This window comes from Petaurus breviceps, unplaced genomic scaffold (genome assembly GCF_028583685.1).
Source record: "Petaurus breviceps papuanus isolate PSGF00001 unplaced genomic scaffold, PetGlider_PUasm1.0 582, whole genome shotgun sequence".
Classification (NCBI taxonomy): domain Eukaryota; kingdom Metazoa; phylum Chordata; class Mammalia; order Diprotodontia; family Petauridae; genus Petaurus; species Petaurus breviceps.
Genome location: NW_027186390.1, coordinates 10,972,196 through 10,986,878, shown reverse-complemented (window position 1 = coordinate 10,986,878; position 14,683 = coordinate 10,972,196). Strand labels below are relative to the sequence as shown.

The following is a 14,683-nucleotide window of genomic DNA, read 5'->3' as shown; positions in this document are numbered from 1 at the left end:
CCTTGGGCAAGTCACTTTACTCTGCCTCAGTTTCCTCATCTATAAAAAGAACTGGAGGAGGAAATGGCAAACTGCTCCAGTATCTTTGCCAGGAAAACCCCAAATGGGATCACAAAGAGTCTGAAACAGCTGAACTGCATGTTTTCTTAGATGTCTCTACTACAAGGTTGAACTGGAACAGATCTGCCTCCAGGACTAGAGGTAGTTGGTAAGTGGGTGTGACAAAATGACTGTTGGCCTCATTGTATTCTCTCCAATGTCCAATTTCTAGTATAAACAGACCAGACTTGACTGACTTCCAGCTATTCTAACATCTCAAATTTACATTTGTTTAGGAGTCTTTAGTCATTTCCTTCACCTTTTCAAAGCAATATATAGTAAATATAACCTTGAACTCTCCAAATTCTGTTTTTATTAAAGAAATGTAATTCATTCATTCTGCACTTGACTTCCTACTCAAAATCCTATTGAAAGTAAATATCTTAATAGTGCAGCGAAGCTTGTGAACAAAAAAAAATGTGTTATGACAGCTGCAGAAGCTACTTACTCAACAAAGGATTGCTTAAGGCTGCAGCAGTTTGTAGGCTTAGACATAGAATCCTGCAGGGGAGTCCTTTGCAGTTCACCGTAGCAATCTTAGGCAGATTTAAGTTTCTCCAAGACCAGACCTGTTTTGCCTGCTCCCAGAGGGTAGAAGTAACAGTAGTGGGCTGAAGTTGCAAAGAGACCTATTCCAGCTTAACATTAGGGACAACTCTATAATAGCTGGCCAGTGCTGGAGTAGCCTAGCTGGCACAGGGGATGCAGCAAGTTCTCTGTCATCAGGGGTGTTCGAGGAGAAGCCAGATGTCCACTTTGTAGAAAAACATTGTAGAGGGGATTTCCACTCATGGGATTGGATGGATTCATATCAGTTCAACAAACAAAAGGTTTCAATGTGCTAAAGGCTGGAGAAAAAAAGTGATAGGATCATAGATCTAGATAGAGCTGAAGAGACCTGAGTCATCCTGTAATCCAGCCCACTCACTTTACGGAAAAGCGGGCTCAGGCCCATGGAGGTGGGGTGATTTGCCTAATGTCCCCCAGTTAGTAGGAACTAAGTGGTAGAGCTGGAAGATTTTTCAGGTTCTAAATTCGATCTTCTTACCCTTGCATCGAGCTGCTTCTGAGGACCTTGGCATGGAAGAAGGTTACATCTTCATGTGAAACAGGGATAAAAGAGAAACTCGTGACAGAAGGCAGGCATCTAGCAGGAACTTTCTGCATGTGGACTTAATTTTTCTTTTCTTAATTTGCCTCTTATTATTTCTATTATCACCTGATAACTTCACACCCAGACCAAGAGTTCCCTAGAATCCTCCTTTGAACCCAAGTACTAGAAAATTTGTTGTTCAATTGTGCCTGATTCTTAGTAACCTCATTTGGGATTTTCTTGGCAAAGCTACTGCAGTGGTTTGCCATTTACTTCTCCAGCTCATTTTACAGAGGAGAAAACTGAGCAGGGTTAAGTGACTTGCCCAGGGTCACAAAGCTACTAAGTGTCTGAGGCTGGATTTAAACTCAGGAAGATGAGTCTTCCTGATTTCAAGCCTGGCCTTTTATCCACTGTACCACCTAGCTGCCCCATTACTGGAAACTAGAATTCATCTAAGAACCTTTTCCTTTCTTGTTCTCTTCTTGAAATCACTGAGACTTGGCTCCCTCCTGTTAACAGCCTCCCTGGCTAGTCTTCCTAGCACTGACTGAACTTTGACTTATTCACCCAGACTCATTTGGTTATGGTGGGGGTATTGGATTCCTCCTTGTTCCCAATTGCCACTTCCAGCTTCTACTTTTTCCACTTTCACTCAGTAACCTGCCCCATTCAGTCAATTCCACTGGCTCCCAGTTACCTCTAGAGTTAAGTACAAATCTTCTGTTTGACTTTGAAAACTCTTCATAACTTGAGTCCCTTTTACCTTTCCAGTCTTCTTTTTATCTTACTTCCCTCCAAATATGACACTGGCCTCTTTGCTCTTACTGACACAGGAAACTCCATCACCAGACAACATTTTTGCTGACTCTACCTTGTGCTTTAAAAGATCTTCTTCTCATCTCTGCCTCCTGGCTTCTCCTTTCATATCTCAGCCCATGCCCCACGTTCTTTGAGAGGTCTTTGCCAATTCTCAAGTCTTAGTGCTTTCTTCCTTCTAAGAAGACTACCTCTGATTTATTCTGCATGTCTCATTTGTTCATAGTTGTTTGAATGTAGTCTCTCCCCTTGGACTGTGAGCTCCTTGAGAACAGGGACTGTTTTTATCTTTCTTTCTATCCTCAATATTTAGCACAGTGCTTGACACATAGTAGGAGCTTAATAAATGTTAGCTGACTGACTAGGGCAGGGGTGGAGAACCTTTGGCCTGCAGGTCACATGTGGTCCTCTAGGTCCTATTTGTTCTGTGAAGTTTGGATTCAGTCAAAGGGTCACACTTGAGGACCTAGAGAGCCACATGTGACCTTGAGGCCACAGGTTCCCCACCCTTGGACTAGGGTGTGGTGTGTATGAAAAAGAATATGTACTCAAGTATGTAAATATAAAGTCATTTTTGGAAACAGAATGCTAATAATTGGGAGGTGAAGGAAAGGTAGAAGAAATGAAATGAGGGAAAAAAGAGCAGAAACCAAGGTAAACATTTAAAAATGAAAAAAAACAGCATATGAGTGGGACATCCAAGGGGAGGGGAAAAGGAGTGATTTGGGTGGGGTTTTTTTTGGGGGGGGGGGACTAGAGACTTTTGGAGGTGGAATTGAGGGAGTAAATTCCAAGCATACTGGGGTGAGGGTAGAGGCAGGCTCTACAAAGACACAAGCATGGGAAATCTCAGGTCACATTTTGGAAACTCTGAGTAGGCCAGTTTGTCTGAGTGTGTGAGGGGGAGTAATATGAATTCAGTCTGGAAAGTAGGTGGGAGCCAGACTGTGATGGGCTTTAAATGACAAAGTGAGAAGTTTTGTTTTGATTTTCCTTGAAGCAGTAGGCTGCTTCTGGAGATTTTTCAGCAGGGAAATGAAATGGTCAAACCTGTGGCTTAGAAAGTTATTTGGCAGCTGTGTAGACAGTGGATTGAAGAGTGGAGAGTCTGAATGCAGGGAGGCCATTCTAATAGACCAGGTAAGAGGTGATGACCTGAGTTAGGTTACCATCTTTGTAAGCAGAGAAAAAGGGACATAGTGTAGAGGTAGAACTGATGACTTGGCAATTGATTGGATTGGGGGGCAGGGGAGGTGAGAGAATGGGAAGCTTCAGGAATTATTCTGTGATGATAATATTGATATACCCAATTCAAATTAATCAGTATTTATTTAGTTTATTGTGATTTGAAGGATATCAGTGATTGTGTTAGTGAAAGCAGAATAGGTTAAAGATTGAGTTATGTGTGTTAATGCTGTAGGATAAATTCTGAAAAAAATGTTTGTATGAGGCAATTGGGGTTCAGTGACTTGTCAAGTGTCTAAGGCTGGATTTGAACTCGGGTCCTCTTGACTCCAGGGTTGGTGCTCTATCCACTGAGCCACCTAACTGCCCCCCTTATAAATTAATCCACCTTGTATTGATGATTACATTACTTGTATTTGATTTATCAGCTAGATAAAGTTAGAAATGTAATAAGAATGTAATTACTGAATGCCACTTCTCCTTCCACCCCCCCCCACCCAAATGTGCTATAATAAAGTACATTTGTTGGTGAAATACCCCCTCACCTCTATAAATCACTACATTCACTCCCTTGTGAACTTTGCTTCAAACCCACAACTTTCTTGGACTCTAGGAAACTATTGATTAAACACTAGAGCCTTATGACTTGTGGAAGGCCCTGAGATGTTGCTAACCTGGAGTTGATGACCTTGGAAGGTTTCATGGCCTGTGAAAAGCCTGTTGACCAAGTGTTTATGATTAATGGACATTTCCCTTAGTCAACCATAAGATATCCCCACTTCTGGACTTGACCAATCAGTGAATTGTAATGCCTCCTTCTATTTTTAGTGTTCTCCCAAGTGTATAAAAGTTAGAGCCCAAGGTGAGGAAGATCTTGGACCCAGTCAATTAGGGAGCTTTGAACTCCCTAATAAATTGAAAAATCATGCTTGGAATTCCTTGTAACTTTCGTTATAGATTGGAATTTTTTGGCCTACTTTTCTGAAGTTTGTCAGTCTGGGTGATTATGGGAGAGAAATAGAGGAGAGGGTTTGAGGCAAATATGAGTTCCATTTTGGACATGATTAGTTTGATCTGCCAATGAAATATCCAGCTGAATGTCCAATAGTCAACTAGCAATGAGATTTAAATAGAAAATAAGGCTGGATCTGTAGTTTGTAAGTCATCTGCATAGATAGGATAATCAAAAACCCATGGTAGTTGATGAAAGCACTGAGGGAGTCTAGAGGAAGAGAAGTGCATGGGAAAGCTAGTTGGGGATCACCCACACTTAATGGGCAAGAGACAGTTGATGTTGATCTGATAAAGGAAAATAAGAAGTGGTCTGACAATAGGAAGAGAACAAGCAGAGACTAGTATCACAGATCGTCAGATCACAGCCCTAGTGCTGGAAGGGACTTTATGGGCCATCTAGTCCAATCCCCTCATTTACAGATAACAAGGGATAAGAGAGAATCTAATCTAAGAGTAAGGAAAGTTGGCAGGGTCCTAAACTGCTGAAAGGAAAAATAGAATGAGGATCTAGAAAAGAACTTCGCACTTTCCAGGAATATGTTACAAGACTGAGATGTGAGCATGTAGGGGCAATGAATGTAGAAGTAAAGGTTAAGGATACATAGGCAAGGCATCTTTCAAAGGAGTAAGGTGAGATTCAAGATGAGGGACAGAGAGGGTAGGATGGCCTCTTAGGCTCCTTCCAACTCTGAGATTATGATTCTAAGATTCCAAGTGTTTTTTGACCAAAGGATGTCTGACTTAGAACTTTCAGCCTTTGAGTAGGACCTAAGCACCTTCTAAGTTCTGATTCTAACTTTCCCACCCTTCAACAGTAGAAGCCATTCATCAGCTGACCTTAAACATCTATTTATTTGAAGAATCAACTGCACAAACTCTCATCTGGCCTTAGAGAAGTCACCATAGTTCCACTTTAGTCATTTCTTTCCTTCCAGTGATTTTTATGGCCAAAAAATTCCTTTGCTTGATGATACATAACAAATACAATGTTTACTTTGTATAATGCTCATATTAGGGGGAAGCACTAACAGCCATCTTACTAAGCATACACTGTATTTCTAGTTATTTCAAGTTATTCTGCATTCACCAAAAACCTAATATAAATGAAAGTATTATATTGTTTCACCATACATCAAGATTTCTTAACCTGGGATCTGTGAACTTCAAAAAAACAACTGGTAACTATAGCATAACTGGTTTCCTTTGTAATTCTACATATTTTATTTTTAAAAACATTTTTCTTGGGAGTCCATAGGCTTAATCAGTCTGATAAGAGTTCATGACTTTAAAAAAAACAATATGGTTAAGAACCCCTGCTATTTATTATTATTGTACATTAAGTTTCTCCTCTACTCGATAGCTTTGAAGTATTTTATGGGCTCATTAGCCATTTCATGATAGTTGCAAATGAATTAAAATTACAAACCACCCAAAGGGCAATGAAAAGATATATAGTGGGTGTGAGCAGGTTGCAACATGTTACCAACAAAGATTTGCACATAAGAAGTGGTATGGTATCCTTTCTCTCTTATTACATGACCAAGAGTCAGAATGGTCTTTGGGAACTCATTTAGCAAAACATCATTTTATAGATAAGGATACCAAGGTCAAAAGCAAGATGTTATGACATCATACTAGTAGCCAAAGCCAAGATTCAAACCCAGTTCTTGACTGTATATCCCTTATGCCATGCTGCCTCTAAGGACATGAATGATTGTCTCTGGACTGGCCAGTCAACAGGGTAAAACAATAGACGAACCTGTTTAGGTCAACCTTGGTACCCCAAATACTGTTTACAAACAGGATCTAATAGTCTTAGAATAGAATGGGATGCCAGAAACCATCTATTCCAGTTTATCACTGAGCAGAATAAGAGGAAACAGTAGAATATTTATGGGGAATTTATGAAGCCTAAGAATACAAAATAATTTCAAAAGATGAAAAAGCATGTCAGGGCTTAAGAAAGTGCAGTCTATTCTGAGGGAAAGAACACCAGTATCAATCAAATCCTGGTTCTTTCAAAGTATAGGTTGTGCTGAGATCTTGACTTCATGGATTTTTTACTGCTAAGCAAATGTTTATTTTTTAATATTCACTATTTTCTTCTTTTAGGTTACATCTGATGCCAGAAGGCAAGCACAACCTGCATTTGCGCTTCGCAGATGAATTCAACAAACTAGTAGAAGACTTCCTACAGTAAAAAAAAAAAAGTTGGCCAGAATCTTTCTGGGTTTCACATGTAGCCATCTTTAAATGATACTGTAAATCGCCTTGTAGAAAAAATAAAAATGATCAAGATCAGTAATGTTTATGAGAGCACCCTAATTTTGTGCTGATAGCTACCCCATCCCCAAAAGTAAATCTTACTAAGGAAATTTCTTACTAATTATTTGTGAATTCCTTCCAAAGCCTCCATTTCTTCCTGTAAAATCCCTTTAGTTCTAAATAAAATGTTGTAGATTGGGCCATTTGTTTTTTGTGTCTGTTACTAAACAAAATTTAAAAATCTTGAAATTATGCTATATCTTAACCTCTAAAAGCAGACAGCACATTTCCTGTTGCTTTATTTATACTCACAAGAGTCCTCAGAGAAGAAAGGAATATATTCTCATCTTGTCAGTGGAAGAAACTTGGAACAATAGGCAACTAGTTAACAGTCACTTATTCAGCTCATTAATAAGACAAACTATAATTGGAGATCAAGGTAGTTTTCTCCATCCCAATCTAACACTTACTGCTCCTACAGGTCAATTTTGAAAGGCCCACAGGTTTTAAAAAGGAATCCTGATTTTTTGTTGCACAAGGGATAAGAAGGCTGTTACATAGTATACTTTTACTGCTGCAAGGATTTCCTTCTTAAGTTCATTTGTGTATTTAAAAATGTGAAGAAGAAATGAGTTATAAGAGGATAAATTGTATAAAGCAAGACTTTAGATACCTTTTTATGATTAGAGGTGAGTATAGTAGCTGCCCGTGTTAAGATGCATAGCACTCTCTGGGGCTTAGTTTCCTTATCTGTAAAATGTGGGGGTTAGATTAATGGCTGAGATCCCTTTCAGCTCAAAATCTTTGATCCTATGATTCCTGTCCCAAGCCAAACTGTGTCTAAGTTAAGTCCTGTCACTAATTACAGGGAGGAACCATCTGATAATTCAACCCACTCTTTCTTTTCTTCTGAGCCCCTAATGTTCTTTGGGAAATTCAAGCACTAGTGGAAACTTGATTTTCTCTTAGTAAAAGCAGGCTTTGGAGCTGTGTTAAAGACCTCAGCATTCATTTTCTGCCTCCACTCTGACATACAGTGTCCAGCAGCAAGTTTATGTGCCCCATTCCAGGCCTGGCCAGAGCAGGACATAACTGAGCCTGCCAGTGGTACTATACGGCCCTTAATTAGTAGTTTTATGAGGTGGACTAGAGGGGCTGATGAAAGAGGGAGGGAGGTAGGGGAGAGGATATGTGCACAGGGAAGAGTAAGTAAATACAAAACATGGAAAGGTAACATGGGACTGGGGAGGGAATTAACAACAGGGGGCATCAGGAAAGACTTCCTCTTAGAAGTGGTACCTGAGTTGAGCCTTGAAGGCTATCAGAGATTCTAAGAGCCCTGCTTATTTATTTTAAACATGAATGAATGAAAGGCGAGTTATAAAATGATAAAGAATACTCAAGACCAGGCTTTAGGTACATGCCTTTTATGAGTATAGGTATTTTAACATAGATATTACCATATATTTTAAGTGTTCCACATTATTACATCAACAATTAACTTCTGACAGTGGCAAAACTCAGCACCATATAGTATACAAGTAGAAAGACCATGCGGAAGCACAATAGTATACAGTTCATTTAAGATGCATAATGTATTTAGATGTCCCTAAGCCTCATCCTCCCCTTCTTCCTCCTCAAACTCCCCTTGTTCATCAGCAGTGGCATCTTGGTACTGCTGGTACTCAGACACCAGGTCGTTCATGTTGCTCTCTGCTTCAGTGAACTCCATCTCATCCATGCCTTCCCCCGTGTACCAGTGCAAGAAAGCCTTCCGGCGGAACATGGCCGTGAACTGCTCTGAGATGCGCTTGAACAGCTCCTGGATGGCTGTGCTGTTGCCAATGAAGGTGGCAGACATCTTGAGGCCTCTGGGAGGAATGTCACACACAGCCGTCTTCACATTGTTGGGGATCCACTCCACAAAGTAGCTGCTGTTTTTGTTCTGCACGTTGAGCATCTGCTCGTCCACCTCCTTCATGGACATGCGGCCCCTGAAGATGGCGGCCACTGTCAGGTAGCGGCCGTGGCGGGGGTCACAGGCGGCCATCATGTTTTTGGAATCAAACATCTGCTGGGTGAGCTCAGGCACCGTCAGAGCCCGGTACTGCTGGCTACCACGGCTGGTCAGGGGGGCAAAGCCTGGCATGAAGAAGTGCAGGCGGGGGAATGGCACCATGTTCACTGCCAGTTTGCGGAGATCAGCATTCAGCTGGCCTGGGAACCGCAAACAGGTGGTGACTCCACTCATGGTAGCAGAGACCAAGTGGTTGAGGTCTCCATAGGTGGGTGTGGTCAGCTTCAGGGTTCTGAAGCAAATGTCATAGAGAGCTTCATTGTCGATGGAATAGGTCTCATCTGTGTTCTCTACCAGCTGGTGGACAGAGAGGGTGGCATTGTAGGGCTCAACTACAGTGTCTGACACCTTGGGGGAGGGCATCACACTGAAGGTATTCATGATTCTGTCTGGGTATTCTTCCCTGATCTTGCTGATGAGCAGGGTTCCCATTCCAGACCCAGTGCCACCTCCCAGGGAATGGGTCAGCTGGAAGCCCTGGAGACAGTCACAGCTTTCTGACTCCTTCCTCACTACATCCAGGACAGAGTCTACTAATTCTGCTCCCTCTGTGTAGTGGCCTTTGGCCCAGTTATTTCCTGCACCACTCTGGCCTGGAAGGGGAAGGAGAAAAAGGCCAAATTAGATGTTGAAATAGTCTGGAAAGGGGTATCTTCAGTTCTCCAATTTTGACTATATTGAAAAATATGGTACTAATTTCATAGATACAGATTTTCTGGTTAACATTTCTTTAGATCAGAGCTGGGAATCCTTTGTTTTATGTGGTGGTGGTGGTGTGAATTGAAATACCCCCAAAAGTACTTACTGGATTTTTTGACAGAGAAAAAGGTTCATGTCAATTATAAAATAGGGATTCTAATTTTGTGGGGAGGGGGGAACAATTCACAGAAAGGGAAACAAGCAGACAGGTAAAAATCTTTCTATATGTTTTATGTTATCACTGCCTCTGAAATGCCAGCTAGCCGATTAATCAGGGTTTATTGGCCTTTAGCAATTTTTTGTCTGTAAGCCTTTAGAGGTTTTACTCTGATATTAGCTTCTGCAGCTTAATGAGAGTAGGAGTGGAAATTCTTCCTTGGTTAGTAGAGACAGTAACCAAAGCAATTGTTACCCCACAGGCTGGATGAAATCTAGTGAAGGAGTGGTTAGGCCTGTGAGCTGATGTGTCACACCTCAGCTTGGCTGTAAGAAAGACAGTGAATCATTTAACTAGTTCCAATTTATGATTACATACCAAAAACGAAGTTATCTGGCCTAAAGATCTGGCCAAATGGTCCAGATCTGACCGAGTCCATTGTGCCAGGCTCCAAATCCACCAAGATCGCTCGAGGTACATATTTATTACCTGTAAAAGGAACAAAAGCTAGTGTTAGAGACCTGTAGTCAATTTTTCAATCACCAGAAGAGAGTGCTCAATGCAGTTTCCTCATCCGTGGTGACTGGAGAAAATTCTAGCACTCAAAGAAAAAAAAAACTGGTAGGATTTTTTCTGCTAAAGAAAAATCATCTAAAAATAATAGATCTACATAACCATGTCAGCTGTATAAACTTTACAGGATTTAAATGTGCCTCGTCAGCAGCAATCCTCATCATGAAGGAACACATCCCTCACTTATGTTTCATTCCTACATTGTTCATTAGCCATAGTATGGAAAAATTTGAAAAGAAAAAGATACAAAAATAGTTACCAGCCGCTTCGTTGTAGTATACGTTGATTCTCTCTAGCTGCAGGTCACTGTCTCCATGGTAACTGCCAGTGGGGTCAATGCCATGTTCATCACTGATGACCTCCCAAAACTGAAACAGAGAGGTTTTTAATGAGCAGTGAGTTAAGAGGGTATGAAAGGCATTTCAATGTCACTAAAGATGGCCTCTTTTTTCTTTTTCCTACCACCTTCTTGGAACAGTGGCCACTCTGGTCAGATAGCTAAAGACATTATTTCAAGGATACAAGCAAGCACAAAATAGGGCATTTCTACCACCATCAGGAAGCAAAGCTGTTAAGGCGCCTGGAGGTTCAGTCATGTTATATTGAATATCTGAAAAACAGGTATAGAGCATGGAAGAAGCATCAGTGAATTCATCATTTCCATTTTCAGGAAAGGAATGACGTGACAGCCTAATGCTGTCAGAAATGAACAGTATCAGTAGCAATGTCTATTCATAAAAGAGCCTTGGTTTTTGACCTGTAGCAGCCTGATGACCAAGGTTCAAGTTCTGACTGTTCCAATGATCAATGGATTTTGGCACCAAACCCCACCCAGTCCATCCAAGAAACATGATTTTTATGCCACTGACCTACATACTGGTTTAAACACTGTCCACACAGAGTGAATGCATGGGGGAAGGGTAGGCAAGAGGCTGGGGGGAGGAGAAGAGCTCTGAGACAATTTAATGTTTTTTTCAAGAAGGTCGTTGAATCTATTGTAAATTCACAGCAGGAAAGGGGTGAGGCTGAGGGTGAGCAATATGGCGGTTTGGAGAGAGACCACATCTTTGGCAGAGACATACACTCATGCCAAGCCATAACACCACTCCCCTTGTTAATTCACAGGCATGATTATAATAATTACATTACCTTAGAAGGATGATCCAAGCTTAGAGTCTTTAGATAGATCGACAATATGACCATATTGAGTTAGGGAATTTGTCTAAAATCTCTTTCTTAGTATGTGAACTCTCAATCTTAAATCAATCAATCTTAATCTTAAACCTTAATCATAAACTATATTTGCCACTCAGTGTCTGAATGCTGAGGTTTTTTTTTAAATGGAATTTATACGTGCGTGCATAGGCATACACATATATACCAGAATATGTACATATGAACTGCATGAGCTTTACATGTCACTGAGTAAATATTTCAACTGAACTGACCCTTAAGATAAAATTACGCACAAGCAGAAGTTCCTACGTCATCAGATGGCCACGGAAGGAAATACAAAAGGCTTAAACAGGCTTGGGGTTTTTATTAATTTTTTTAAGCTCGAGTTCTGCCTCGGGGGAATTAAGGCACAGGTTGAGCCGGGCCAGGCCATCAGCGTGAAGGAATGCACAAACCTCAAGCGGTTGGCAGTGCTTCCTGGGCTACCGCCGTCCTTTCCCAGCCCGCAGGAGCCACCCGGCACCCACTTCCTGACCGCCACAAGCCTCACCTTGGCTCCTATCTGGTTGCCGCACTGGCCAGCCTGGATGTGCACGATCTCCCGCATGGTGCCTGCTTGCGATAGCGATTGCTCGTTTCCCCAGCCGGCCTAGCTCGTGCCAATGCACTAGCTCTCCAGATGCCGAGGCTGCAGCTAAGAGCGGCCGAGCCCCAAGCGGAGCCTTTTATACGGGGGGCGGAGGAAGCGCGCCTGCGCCCCGCCCTCTTCATTCACACGCGAGCCTCCAGCCAGCCTCGGCTCTCCCTCTCCGCCTCTGCGCGCAACCCGCCCCGGCTGCCTCGGTGAGGTAATGCGCTAGCCCGGGAGGCGGTCGCGAGCCCCTCTCGGCGCAGGGCGGGTCCGGGTGCTGCATTGTCCCGGGCACGGGGGAAAGACGAGGGGTGGGGCCGAATAGGGAACCGGAGACACAGAGAAAGAAATAAAGGAGTTGGGGCGTCGCTCTGAATATTGGGACACACGAACTGGGGAAAGGGGTGTGGATCTGCGTGCATCCTGGGCTGCATTGAGGGGAGGGGTCTCCAGCTAGGCGTGGGCCACGGCTGACTGCAGTGAAGGGCCTTGCTGACTGCCCCTCCTCCTGCGGGTGCCCCTCCTCATCCTGTATTTCCTCGGCAAATAGTCTGGACCCATCCGCGCTGCTCCCCTCAACCCAAATGCCTTCAGCGTCCTCTCAGAACCAAGAGGCCGGTCTGGTACCCTGGGCCAGGAATCGCAGACCCAACCTGACTTGGAAACGTGGTCCTTCTTGTCTCCTCAAAAGCCTTCTCTTCCCCACCTCTCTCCACTCCCACTTCCTTCTGCCTGTCCCTGGACTGGACTCTGGGCCCAGCCGAGGACCCAGAAGGGGTGGAGCGCTTGCGGGTAGCAGGGATTTGGTGCCATTGGAGAGAGAAGGCCACGAGCTGCCCCGTGGGTGGGCCCCAGGGGTCGGGTTTGAAGAAAAGCCCGCAGTGTACCGCGTAGGGGAGCCATAGGTGACCACCCTCCTGGCTTTCATTCTAAGTCATACGGCCTCTGGGGAGGGGCTGGAGAGTGTGTCCGTGTTGGAAGGACGACTGGTGGCTTGATTCCTAAGAGGTGGAGAGGAAGCCTTTGCAGGTGCTAGGGTTTGACACCTGGTTCTCTAGGTGTTCTTTTCACCTTGTAGGGTAGAGCTGAGCCAGAACCCTGAGGGGTAGTCTGGAAAATAGGATCAGTGTGTGGGGGTGTGAAGGGTGCATGTTTTGAATCTGCAGTGAAGAGGTGAGGCTCCAGAGTTACAATTGTGGGGAGGGCGGGGAAATGGCCAGCTTGGGTTCTTTTCCAGGACCCGGTTGGCAGAGCAGTAGGGCAAGCAGACTTCACGACTGATCTATGAGTCACCATTGACCACTTTGAACAAGTCTCCCCTCTCCTTGCGTCTGGAACTATAAAATGTGGGTGACACCCACCTCCTTAACAGTGTTTTGTGAGTAGAAAATGAGAGGGTATGGAGAAATAGTAACTCAGCTTTAAGGTCGTGCTTGTAGTTCAAAAGATGCCATATAAAGGGCATTCTGATTCTCTCCTTACCCCACCCCAGGTTATTGGCATTTCCTCAGTCTTGATATTACTTTGTATAACTTTATACTTGTTTACTTGAATATACCTGTCTTCCAAATAGAATGGAGTTTCCATCAAGGTAGAGACTGTTTCATCTTTCTCCTACTATCCCCCAGCAGTATTAGGTCTTTAATACATTTGTTAAATTGAATTGCCTGTTAGTGATTGTGCAAGCTATAATATTTCTATATGCATATTTAAAGTGTATCAAACACATAAGCGCTTAGTAAATGCTTGTTTGACAAACATGATTATTCATTTAACAGATTTTTTTTTAGAGCCTACAGAATGGGAAGGAAATAGTGTAGGGCAGAGCTTTTTTTGAAGTAAAGAAAACCAAGGTTAAAGTTCTACTTCTGATACATTCTTTTTGGGCCCCAGGCAGAACTCTAAATTTCTGAGTTGATCTAGTTGCCAATATGCAGTCAACAGGAGTTTTCACACTGAGGGCTCCATACCTTAAGAAAATGACAGGCCTCAACCCATCCTTACTGAAAAGGAAAAAAGTTCCAGACACAGGGCATACCAAGATGGAAAATGGCAAGAAATACCGGGAGGGATGTGGCACCATAACTGATATTTATGTCAATTTAAGGTTCATATATTATCTTACTAGATCCTCATTACAAAGTCAGTGCTCTGGGCATTATTAATACCATTTTACAGTTGAGAAAGTTGAAGCTCAGAAAAAATGTAATTTTCTCATGGTTTGAAATCTCATCTTCCTAATTTTAATACTAACACTGTTCATTACATGGCAGGTTCCTGATTCCAAATCAGATCATTTTCTACTATATCCCCCTATCCCTTTAATGTATGCATGTTAAGTATAATAGGAAGTGGACTTGTAACTTTGCTGATCTAGGAAACTGACTCTGCCAACGAAGTTCAGTCTCTTCTCTACATTTTATTTTTAGGGAGAATCCTAGAGCACTAAGAATTTCAGTGCCCAGGATCACATAGTATATATCAGAAGCAAAACTTGAACCCAGAACTTCCTGGTTCTAAGGCCAGTTTTTATCTATAGCACTATGCTGTTTCCCCTTAAGTGTAACACAGAGCAAGAAGGTTGAAAGAATCAGGCAATGTTCTACAGGAAAATCGGAGGGAGAAATTTCAAGGGGACTTCAAGAATAAAGATAAAAAAAGCCTTCATGGAAATAAATGATGGTACCTGAACTGACCCCCTAAAGGAAGACAGAGATTTAAAGCTGCAGAGATTAGACAGGAGTCCATTTTGTACAAGGGAGATGATCTATGTAGATGCCAGAGACAGGAGAGAGCAAAGAAAAAATGGGGAATAGCCAATGGTTTCCTTTGACTAGAGCACAGAGTACTTGAAGGGTAATAATGTGAAGGGCATTAAATGCAGGCCAAGAGGTT

The 14,683-nt window shown here is 42.7% G+C and overlaps 2 protein-coding genes across 4 annotated transcripts in view; one reads left to right on the top strand and one right to left on the bottom strand.

Annotated features, from left to right (window-relative positions):
* The window catches only part of BPHL (biphenyl hydrolase like), a 467,045-nt gene extending 460,369 nt beyond the window's left edge, over nt 1-6,676 (top strand). For all 3 annotated transcript variants that reach the window (XM_069103593.1, XM_069103594.1, XM_069103592.1), the window contains exon 8: nt 6,323-6,676. In XM_069103593.1, the coding sequence (XP_068959694.1) occupies nt 6,323-6,410 (88 nt within the window). In that variant the 3' untranslated portion in view covers nt 6,411-6,676. The remainder of the gene's footprint in view (nt 1-6,322) is intronic.
* A 1,210-nt stretch (nt 6,677-7,886) lies between these two features.
* On the bottom strand, nt 7,887-11,904 carry LOC138173547 (tubulin beta-2A chain). Its single transcript, XM_069103591.1, has 4 exons — nt 11,708-11,904; nt 10,241-10,349; nt 9,787-9,897; nt 7,887-9,145 (listed from the first exon to the last, which is right to left on the bottom strand). The coding sequence occupies exons 1-4, from the start codon at nt 11,762-11,764 to the stop codon at nt 8,085-8,087; spliced, it is 1,338 nt and encodes a 445-aa protein (XP_068959692.1). The 5' UTR covers nt 11,765-11,904; the 3' UTR covers nt 7,887-8,084.
* Between the last annotated feature and the right edge of the window lie 2,779 nt (nt 11,905-14,683).